The following is an 11,884-nucleotide window of genomic DNA, read 5'->3' on the forward strand; positions in this document are numbered from 1 at the left end:
TCTATTACCACCACTGGCAGTGCATTCCATGCACCCACCATGCTCTGTGTAAAGAACCTACCTCTGACCTCTCGCCTATACCTTCCTCCAATCACCTTAAAATTACGCCCCTCATGATAGTCAGTTCCGCCCTCGGAAAAAGTCTCTGGCTATCCACTCTATGGAAAGTTATTAAAAAGATCTTGATCAACTGAGTCAATGGGCTAAGGAGCAGCAGATGGGTTAATCTGAATAAATGTAAAGTATGGTGTTTTAGTAAAACAAACATGGACAGGATTTATACAGTTAATTGTTGGATCCTGGTTAACATTGTAGAATAGACAGACCTTGGGGTTCATGTACATAAATTTTTTGAAATTTGCTTCACAAGTAGACAGGGCGGATAAGATAGCATTTATCTTGCCTTCATTGCTCAGACCTTTGTGTATAAGAGTTGAGACGTCATATTAACATTGTACATCACACTGATGAGCACCTTCTGGAGTAGTGTGTGCAGTTCTGGTTGCCCTGTCATAGGAAGGATATAAGTAAACCTGAGAGGATTCAGAAATGATTGACCAGGATGTTGCCAGGAATGGAAGTTTTGAGATGAAAAAAAAAGACTGGAAAGGCTGGGACTATTTTCCATTGGAACATAGGTGGTTGAGGACTGACTTTATAGATGTTGAGAAAATCATGACAGGCATAGATAAGCTAAGTAGCGAGGGTCTTTCTCCTAGGGTGGGGGAGTGCAAAACTAGGGGGCATATTTTTAAAATAAGCAGAGAAAGATTTAAAAGGACATGAGGGGCAATTTGTTTTTTTTTTACACACAGAGTGGTTCATGTGTGGATTGAACTGTGAGGGTAAGTGGTGGATGTGGGTACAGTTACAACATTTAAAAGACGTTTAGAGAAGTTCACGAGTTGCAATGTTTTGGAGGGATATGGGACACACTCGGGGAGGTGGAACCAGTTTAGTTTGGGAACATGGTCAGCGTGGACTGGTTGGACGAAGGGTCTGTCTCCATGCTGTATGATTCCATGACTCAATAAATAATGCCAGATATCAATAGAATTAGATATTGTCAAGGAACTCACCTGGAGAGTATCAATTATTTTGTCACAGAGTGAGCAGCAGTGTGGAAGCACCACAGGCAAGTAACCAAGAAAATCCTTTATGTTTTGCAGAATAGGAGTTTTCCTTTTTGTCTCAAGGAGAGATTCTTCTTCACATGGCATGTGATGTTCCTCAACTATTTCGTAATCAGATTCCGTTTCAGAATCAGAATCAAATTTACTTCGATAATTTGGGGACTCAGTGAAATGTCTCTGTTTTTTACGAGAACCATCACCACTTAGTTCTTCCCGTTCAGATCCAGGACTGGATTCTCCAGAGGAAGGATCATAGCCATAGTTGACTAGTGGTTTGATCACAGTGCCTTGACCTTTTATCGATAGTTTTTCTTCAATGCCACCATAACGAGAAGTACTGGTGGATTGGTTTTGTTGTGGAGAATTGTCACTTTTCCCGTGTTTCAAAGATGCTCGTTTCTTCTTAATTTGCTTAAGAATCTTTGGCAATGTGTCAAGTGTAAGTTTGTCTTCGGGAAAGCCCTTCACTTCATCTAAATCCTTAGACGAAAGGCCAAGAGCAGCTAATACATTACTTGCCTTCTGTGAACTGACTGATTTTTTAACATGTGAAGATAACTGGTCTTGTTGTTGAGCCTCAAAGGAAGGCAAACTACTTTTGAAAATATTGATTTTGCGAGAAGATGCACTAACTGAAGTCTCATCTTGAGACAGCAGTTCAAAGTTCTGACTGGATTCTACAATTTGTTCAATTTTCTGATCTCTTCCTAAATGTATCGTACCGTATGGAATGTGGCTCAGTTTCTCAAATTCTATTTGAACGGGGGATTGGTCAGACAGGCCAACATTCGCAACTTGAAAATGAACCTTTTTTGCACTGCTAATTATGTGCTGACCCCTTGACATTTTGACAGTGCACTACATCAAGTCTGCTGAAATTGTTTGCTATTCTGAACCCTCAGTAGTAGTAAGAAATTATAGGAATGTTGTCCAGCTTTTTAAAAACAAGATGAAATAATCTCGCTGATGTTTCCGAGCTGAAAGGTAAAGAGAAAATGTAAGAACCAAGTACTTAAATTACTTGTAAATCAAATTTTAAAACTTAACTATAATATTTATAGTAGCTTGAAGAGCTATTTTAGAAACCATAAAACGATAGCATGTTTCATTTACATCAATTTGGATATACAAATAAGTGTGGAAAATTGAGAACCTGTAAGATTAAAAAAGCTACACTTGCAGGTCATGCAGGTAATGTAAAAGCTAAACATGCTATATTCAAAGTATTTGATTATGCAATTGTAGTAGTGCAGCTGTTGTTGTGTACATGAATGCTCAAAAAGCATTTGATAAAGTACCACAGCAGAGTTTTTCAACAACACTGAAGCCAATGGAATAAAAAGAAAAGCAGCAGGATGGATACTAAATTGGATGAGGGATAGAAAACAGAGTGCTACGTCATCCATTTTCCAGACTGGTGGGAGGTAACATCCCCCAAAGTTCACAATTACCGCTGTTTTGAGACATATACCTGACTTGGGGGCACAGGGCTCACTTCTCAAAATGCAGATGTCACAAGACTTGACATGTATTAAACTATGAGGAAAATGAGTATAAATACCTTAAAGAGAACACAGACAATTTGCTGGAATCAGCAGATAATGTGTCAGATCAAATTCAATACAGAAAACTGTGCAGTGATTTTAGAGAAGAAATTGTGCTATTTTAAAGAGAATAGGAGACAAAAGAACACCCTGAAGCTGTTTGTGCAGGTGGCAGGGCAAATTAGTAAAGTCACTAATGTAGCTTATGGAATCCTATGCTTTATAAAAAGAAACCTGGATTTCAAATGTCAGGAAATTATGCTAAACTTATATAAAATCATAGTTTGACTGCAGCTCAGCTGTCCAATTCTGTTCATTACACTTCAGGAAGGATGTGAAAGCTTTGGAAAGGGTAGAGAGAAAAACCATTCAAACAGTTCATAGAATGGGGCATATGATTATGTAGATGGGCTGAAGAAGATAGAATTCTTCTCCATATTGCAGACAAGGCTAAGAAATTGATGGAAGTGTTTAAGATCAAAAAGATTTTAGACAAGAGTAAATTAAGAGAACTATTGCCATTGGCTTAAAGGAAAATATCAACAAGGTAAGTTTAAGATGACTGATAAAAGACACATTTAGGATGTAAGGGAAAACTTCTTAAAAGATGTGTGTACACCATCTGATAGAATGGAGGATCAATTGTCATTTTCAATTAGAAACTGCATAGAAAGCAAAAATGTTTCAGGGACATGGGATTGAGAAAGGAAATGGGATGAACTGGATTGCTCACTGAAAGTTGGCGCAGGCTCAAACATGCCTGCAATGTTCAACAACGGGCAATGAGAGTCAGAATCAGCAAACACACGTGCATACTTTGTACCATTGATATAGGTGAGATAATCAACAATCAATGTCTCAGTAAAAGCTTCAGTTTATTTCCTATGAAATGTAAACCAAAGTAATTTTCCCTATCAGTTACTGGCCCAGTCAACTTCATCCTTGATCAGTATTGCACTCAATTCCTTTGTGCAACAGTGGGCATGCATGCACTTGTAAATAACTATCCAAACGCAGGAATAACACAGCTTCTTGTAGACAGTACAATAATCTCACCATGATGGTGCGCAGGATCGCATCCACAGTTTTTTTTCAGCTAAGGTTTTACAGCACAACTGACCATTGTTATTTTCTGACCACAGAGAAAATTACTGGTTCAAAATGGAAAATGAGTGAAGCTGCGGAAACAGCAGGAGAGATTATATCAGATGTCCTTTTCAGGTTTTACTGAGGCTTTATTGAAAGTTTAATTTAGTCATTGCAACTAAAGGGTTTCATTGCTGAAACATTGTTTTCCTACAAAAAAGGCCAAAAAGATATAAAATAGAAAGGCAAACTTACATAGTTCAACAAGTAGAAAACTCTGTACCAACACTGAGAAAATAACCATGAATTAAAGCAGATAGATAAGCAACGTCTGTAAATGGATACGTTTGCAACACACATAGCCATTTCTACACCAGCTGTCTAAATGTGCTATACAGATTAATTTCAAAATAAATGTACCACAAGGTTTTTTTACAAAAGTGAGGAAGACCAAACATGCATACTCATGAGTAAATTGTCGGAGTAAATTTAGAAAAGCAAGTCAGGTGTAAAATAATTAGGAAGTGGGAAACATGTTGAGACACAAATCCAGTAAGTAGGACCAAGCTTTGTAATCTTATCTGTGAGCACACCTTGAGATTATAATGTTAGATTTTCTAAATAATTCCCCACATTACCTGAGAAAATTTAACACAAAATGCTTCACATAAAAATGCTGCTTAGATACAAACATGGAATGCAAAATCTATGTAAAAACCCTAAACCTTTTAGTACAATTTGAACTGTTAAGGTGATCACAAAATTCAATATGCCATAGACCAACCGTTATCTAATTGGAATTCAACTGCACCAGACGGTGTAAATGTCAAGTTATAAAACTAAAACCATCGCCATAAGAAAAACATTTTTAATAGAAAAGCAGCAAATATGAGTACAACATTCAGAATCAAAATCCATATAATGTGGAAGTCCTGAATATAGGAAGCATAAATTATCATTTGGTCATTTTTAAACAAGTGTTGTACCCACTGACAATCTCACTCACAATGTCTTACATTTCTGCTCTACATCATATGCCACATTAGCTGCAACGCTGTGCCTCCACACTACTATTAGGGTTTTTAGCATTCCTTCCTAATACTCCCAAATCTGTAAGGGTTCTACCAATTTGCACTCCCTTGGGCTGGTACTGTATTGTCCTATCATCAGTTGGTGGGGCAGGGATCATTGCCATTCACTCCCAGTGAGGTTATTACCAACCCTCACCCCGATTGGGAGTTATTCCCCTTCCTAACGCGGTTGGGCTTTCTTATTATCCCAAATCTCCAATCTCAGAACACCCCATACCTAGGAGAGAGTTTGTTAATGTCCCTTACTACCATTAGGAGTATTAGGGTCCATCACCTCCAGTGAGGGGCGACCATCCTTGCACTCATTAGGCATATTCCTCTGTCTCACTCCAACAGGATATTTCTGTCATCAGCAGTGGAGGTTGGAGGTGGTTGTTGGTCATGGATTACTGCCACCCTCAGTGGGAATATCACTCACTGGGGGATTTTGCAGCAACCCCTAACTGAGTATATTACTGTCTCTATCACTGGGCCAAATTACTGCCACCTCTCTGGAGTTTATTAATTCCACTCTCACTGGAGAAACACTGTAAACCTGACAGGGCAGCATTACACAGGGATTGACTTCTCAGTGGGGCATGGGTGACCCCTGTTCACTGCGAGGACGAGGGTTCTTCTGCTCAGCACCTTTTCAGAGGGCATTGTTGTCCCCATCACAGTGGGTGTTACAGCTCCCTCTCTGGGAGATTATTGAACCCATCAGGGGGGATTGGAGCCCCCATCTGATATTATTGCCTCCTCAGAGGTTATTAATGCCACCCACATGGTATTTTTAACCTCCTCAGGGGGTATTATTGCTCTCTCTCTAGTATTGATGCCGCCCTCAGAGCATTATTGCCCCTCAGAGGGTATTATTATTGCCCCCTCACGGGGGTAGGGGCCTCACCGCTCCTCCATCCCAGTTTCCCGCATTTTCCTTGTGACTCTATTCCCCTCAGATTTGATTAAAAAGATGGTGGGGCGGGGGGGGGAGGCCCTGCCAGGGAGCAAACACATTGTAACGTAAAGCGGCTCAGACAGCGGCACCGACTCACTGGCAGTGGTCCTCAGCTGGGCCCGAGGGTGAGGTGGGGAGTTATATTGGTTGCAGGGGTTTAAATCCCTCACTTTCATTGCCCCCTCTCTCTGTCTCCCTCTCTCCAGCTCCTCACCAACTTCCGTTGACCCTCGAGCGGCTGCGGCGGTGGTGGGCGTGGGGGGGGGGGAAAGGCCCATGATGCACTGCGCGGGCCCCGCCGCCCCACCCACCTTTTCCTCAACCGGTGCCAGGATTCCCACACCGCCCCGCGCGGCCACGGCGACGATGGCTGGGCGCCAGGAATCCCAGGCCGCAACGCGCGGCCACGGCCGCGGCGGCTGGGCGCCAGGAATCCCACGCTGCCCCGCGCGGCCACGGCCGCGGCGGCTGGGCGCCAGGAATCCCAAGCTGCACCGCGCGGCAGAGCAGGTTAATTTTCTATTTTGCCCCTAAGGTTTTTGAAATATAACATCTCCCATCCCATCAAATGTTTACCCAGTAGCAGAAGAAGGTTTTTGTAAGATTACCGAGGGAATCTTGATCAAATGGCAGTTGGAGTTCAGTCTAGACAAATGTGAGGTGTTGCATTTTGGTGCAATGTACAAGGGTAGGGCTTATACAATGAATAGTAGGACCTTGGGAGGTGTTGTAGAACAGAGGGACCTAGGGGAGCAGGTACATAATTCTTTCAAAGTTTACATGACATATATTTAGGATGGTTAAAATTGTGATCAGAAATAATGGAAACTGCAGATGCTGGAGAATCCGAGATAACAAAGTGTGGAGCTGGATGAACACAGCAGGCCAAGTAGCATCAGAGGAGCACAAAAGCTGACGTTTCGGGCCTAGACCCTTCATCAGAGAGCAGGGTCTAGGCCCGAGACGTCAACTTTTGTGCTCCTGAGATGTTGCTTGGCCTGCTGTGTTCATCCAGCCCCACACTTTGTTATCTTGGTTAAAAAAGGTGTTGGGCACTCTTACCTTCATTGTGCAGTCCTTTTGAGTATAGAAGTTGGGAAGTCATGTTGAGGTTGTACAGGACATTAGTGAGGTCTCTTTCTGGAATACTGTGTCCAATTCTGGCCGCCCAGTTATAGGAAGGATATTATTAAGCTGGAGAGGGTTCATAAGGGGTTTGCCAGGATGTTGCCGGGTGTGGAAGATTTGAGCTGTTTTTAAAAAAAGGGTGGATAAGCTGGGACATTTTTCGCTGGAGCATGGGAAGTTGTGTGGTGACATTATAGAGCTTTATAACATAATGAGGAGCATAGATAGGGTCGGTGATAGTTGTGTTTTCCCTAGGATGGGGAATTTCAAGACTAGAGGACACATTTTTAAGGTGAGAGAAGAGTGATTCAAAAAAACGACCTGATGGGCAATTTTTTTAAACAGAGGGTGGTTCAAGTGTGGAATGAACTTAAGAGTAAATGGTGGATGTCGGTACAGTTATAACATTTAAAAGATATTTGGATTAATACATGAATAAGAAATTGGAGGGAAATGGGCCTGGAGCAGGCAGGTGGGGCTAGTTTATGGGATTATGTTTAGCATGGACTGTTTGGACTGAAGAGTCTGTTTCTGTGCTGTATGCCTGTCATCAGTGATTTAGCCCCTCAAGCCTGCTCCACTATTCAGTGGTATCATTGGCTCATATGCGTAGCCTAACTCCATATTCCTGTCTTATGCCCATTTCCCTCAGGCCATTTGCTTATCTCAGATTTAAAATAACTGATCTGCTGAAAAGGTCACCCTGTTCCCCAGGTAAATTCAGTCATTTTCTGATACAGATGTTAAGCAAACAAGGCTTTTACATTCCAGAATTCCTGTTTTTTTTCCAAATGGTACAGTGATATGTGTAATTTTTCCTTTCTAAGGGAATACTTTCCAAATTAATAAATGTTTTGAGAATAAGTGAAATTTACTCAGCTACATAAAAACCTTGGAGGAAAACATCTGATTTTAAGGATATGTCATTCTATTAAGCTGTGGTTTTCTTCATTAAGGCTATCTTACTCTTGTTAATGAGATGTTTAAGACTGGCTACCTCTGCTTTTTCCTTCCTTCCCACCAGCTGGCTGGGTTAAACTACTTTCAAAGCAGCCCAGCACCGCTCACTGAACTGTGAGCATTCATCTTCCTTCAGTTTCTCTCCTATCTTCTTTCCTGCTCTTTTGGTCTCATCTTGTCAATAAGACCCAGTTACTGTTCCCCCAAGACTTTTATGAAACTGCTCACGATCCTGGTTCCTTTTCTGATCCCCTTTTTTCTCCCCCTGATTTAGCCATAGAGCTATTCAGCATGGAAGCACACCCTTCGGTCCAATTTGTCCGTGCCAACTAGACTTCCTAAATAAATCTAGACCCATTTGCCAGAATTTGGCCCATATCCCTCTAAATCCTTCCTATTCATATACCCATCCAGATGCCGTTTAAATGTTGTAAATGTACCAGCCTCCTCCACTTCCTCTGGCAGCTCATTCTGAATGTGCAGCACCCTCTGTGTGGGAAAGGTTGTCCCTTAGGTCCCTTTTAATTCTTTTCTCTCACCTTAAGTCTCTGCCCTCCAGTTTTGGACTCTTCCCTCCTTTACTCCCCCGCCCACCCATTCATCCTATCCGCCTCATGCACCCTATCCATGCTCCTCATGATTTCATGAACCTATATGAGGTCACCCCTCAGCCTCCATCACTCCAGAGAAAATAGCCTCAGCCTATTTGCCTTTCCCTATAGCTCAAACCCTGGAATCCTGGCAACACCCTTGTAAATCTTTTCTGAACCCTTTCAAGTTTCACAACATCCTTTCTGTAGCAGGGAGACCAGCATTGAACTCAGTGTTCCAAAAGTGACCTAACCACAACATGACCTCCCAACTCCTATACTCAGTGCACTGACCAATGAAGGCAAGTATAAAAAAATGCCTGCTTCATTATCCTGTCTACCTGAGACTCCTCTTTCAAAGTCTCCTTGTTCAGCAACAATCCCCAGGTCTTGTCTTTAAGTGTTTAAGTCCTGCCTTGATCTGCCTTTCCAAAATGCAGCACCTCACATTGATCTAAATTAAACTCCATCTGCCATTCCATCGCCCATTAGCTAGTTTACTCTCTTCACGTCTCTCTCTTTTAAATCTTCTGGTACACATCTCGTAGAACTAAGCCTTAAAACAACCACCCGAACTTCGGCTTTCCTTTCCTAGGACTTTGAATCTATTGTCACCTCTGAAAGCTCTATTTTATCCACAATGTTAATTTTTTTTTTCATTATACGTTCACGGGATGAGGTATCACTGGCTAGGACAGCAGTTATTGTCCGTAGGGCAGTTAAGGGTCAACCATATTGTAGTGGGTCTGGAGTCACAGTTTCCTTCCCTAAAGGACATCAGTGAACAATGGCTTCATCATTATCATTAGACTCCTGAATCCAGGTTTTTATTGAATTCACATTTCACTGTCTGCTGTGTTACAATTCAAACCCAGGTCCACAGAACATTACCTGGGTGTCTCTGGACTAACAGTTCAGTGATAATACCATTAGGCTGTTGTCTTGCCTTTGTGCTTGAGATGTTTGAATCTCTTCAACTATATTTCTATTCCTGCAAGAGGACTGAAAGTCAAAGCCACGGATGGTATCTTTGTGTTACTTTGCCAAAATTAAAGTATTTTGCCAGTATAATAAAATGTGAGGCTGGATGAACACAGCAGGCCAAGCAGCATCTCAGGAGCACAAAAGCTGACGTTTCGGGCCTAGACCCTTCATCATTTGTGCTCCTGAGATGCTACTTGGCCTGCTGTGTTCATCCAGCCTCACATTTTATTATCTTGGAATTCTCCAGCATCTGCAGTTCCCATTATCTCTGATACTATTTTGCCAGTATCTTTGACATGGTTGCCCAAACTATCCTCCAGTGGCTTTCCATGATACTTCAGCTGGATGGGAATACTCTCACCTTGTACCATTCTTATCTACCTGTTCAGAAACAGTGAATCATTAACAGTGGCCTATTTTCATTCTCTCAAACTGTTACCTCTGTGTGCCTGAAGGATCTATCCCAGGCCATCTCCTGTTTCTCACCTCCATGTTGCTCGTTGGTGACATTATCTGAGGCAAATGTTAGTATGCATTAGAGGGCTGGTAACACCCAGCTCTACTTCACCACCATACCCCTCCATGGTTCTGATTATCTGGCATCCAATACTGCATGTGTAGAAATATTCCCCAATTAAACATTGGGAAGACTGAAGTCCTTGTGCTCTGTTTCCTACGTCCTGACTCCACTGCTGTCCTTAGCCGCTATCTGATCCTGACTAACCTTTGTCTCATTCAACCTTGAGACAAGATTCCAACTTCATATCCGCGGCATAACTAGAGCCACTTATATCCACCTCTGATACCAACTCCTCCACTTGCGCAGCTCATCTGCTGTTCAAACTGTCAAGCCACACCTTTGTTATCTGAAAATCTATCTATCCTGATTAGCTCGTATCCAGCCCATCCCTCTGTACCCTCCATAAACTCAGAACTCTGCTGCCCATTGTCTTCACTTAGGCTGAGTTGTGTTCACAAGATAGCACAATGAAAGAGAGGTGGTCACACCGCAGGCTGAGATTGCTCGGGCAAGCATTGGGTGAGAATCAGGCAGTGCAGGAGCCTCCTGTGGCTATTCCCCTGCAACAGAAATATACTACTTTAGATAACTTCTGAGGGCAATGATCTCTCATGAGGAAAAAAAGCAACAGCCACATTCATTGCACTACAGTTGACACTGCTGCAGAGGAAAGAGTCAAAATGAATGGCAGTGCAAGAGTGATAGAGGATTGAATTGTAACAGGAACAGCTGGGCATTTCATTGGCTGCAAATGAGACTCGGGATTGTATGTTGGCTCCCTCATGTTTGGGTCAAGGGTGTTTCAGAGCAGCTACAGGATATTCTGGAAGGGGAGGGTGGACAGCCGGTGGTTGTGGGACACACTGGTACCAACAACATAGGCTAACAAAAAAGGATGAGGTCCTAAAAGCAAAATATAGGAAGTTATGAAGTAACTTCAGAAGTAAGACCTCAAAGGTAGTGATCTTTGGATTAATACCAACGTCATGCGCTAGTCAGAGTAGAAATAGCAGGATGTATCAGATGAACACTTGGCTAAAGAGATGGTGTGAGCGGGTTTCAGGGGGCAATGGGACCAGTTCTGGGGGAAATAGGACAAATTATTCCTGGGCAGAACTGAAAATGAAGTCCTAGAACAGGTATTTGCTGGAGTGGTTGGGATGGGTTGAATTGAAATTGGGAACTTGTGCAAGGAGTCAGATGAAGGGAAATCAAGGACAAGAGCAAAAGACAGAAAGGGTAAGGATGTAACTAGTAAAGTTGATGGTGGGAGCCAGTAGATGTGGTTTATTTGGACTTTCAGAAGGTTGTCAATAAAGTCACGCATAAGGGATTAATAGCAGAACTAAAAAGAGTGTGAGGTTAGGGGAGTGCATTGAGATGGACAGGAAATTAGTTAGCAGACAGGAAACAAAGAGCAGGAATAAATGGGTCTTTTTTCCTAATAGCAGGCTGTTACTGTGGGGCACTGTTGAGTTTAGTGCTAGCTATTCACAATATTTTATTCACGATAATTTGTGAGGGCATCAAATTGAATATCTTCAAATTTTCACATGTTCAAAAAGGAGGGTGAGCTGTGAGGAGGATGTAGAGAGGCATTCGTGTGATTTGGATGACTTGAGTGAGTAGGCAAATACTTGGTCGAGGTAGCCTAATGTGAAAAATGTCAGGTCATCTACTTTGGGAGCAAAAACATGAAGGCAGATTATGATCTGAGGAAGGATGTTCTTTCTAGAGAGGGAGTGCTGCAAAGGTTTACCAGCATGATTCCTGGGATGGCAGGACTGATCATAGAATCCCTACACTGTGGAAGCAGGCCATTCGGCCCCTCTGAAAAATATTCTCTCACAGAACCACTACACCATTGCACATTCTTCCTGTGGCAGTATGAAATTCCTCCAGGTGCTCCGG

General features: G+C 42.4%; 1 protein-coding gene across 6 annotated transcripts in view; it reads right to left on the reverse strand.

The window, feature by feature from the left end:
• The window catches only part of LOC125458298 (uncharacterized), a 50,242-nt gene extending 44,055 nt beyond the window's left edge, over positions 1–6,187 (reverse strand). For 2 of the 6 annotated variants that reach the window (XM_048543478.2, XM_048543475.2), the window contains exons 1-2: positions 5,889–6,057; positions 1,080–2,110 (exon numbers count right to left, since the gene is read on the reverse strand). In XM_048543478.2, coding sequence (XP_048399435.2) covers positions 1,080–1,979 — 900 coding nt within the window. In that variant the 5' untranslated portion in view covers positions 1,980–2,110; positions 5,889–6,057. Of the gene's footprint in view, positions 1–1,079; positions 2,111–3,733; positions 3,753–5,888 lie in introns of those variants that run through there. The other 4 variants (XM_059650792.1, XM_048543476.2, XM_059650793.1 and 1 more) reach the window with 4 other exon arrangements.
• Between the last annotated feature and the right edge of the window lie 5,697 nt (positions 6,188–11,884).

Source organism: Stegostoma tigrinum, chromosome 13, assembly GCF_030684315.1.
Source record: "Stegostoma tigrinum isolate sSteTig4 chromosome 13, sSteTig4.hap1, whole genome shotgun sequence".
In the NCBI taxonomy this organism is placed as follows: domain Eukaryota; kingdom Metazoa; phylum Chordata; class Chondrichthyes; order Orectolobiformes; family Stegostomatidae; genus Stegostoma; species Stegostoma tigrinum.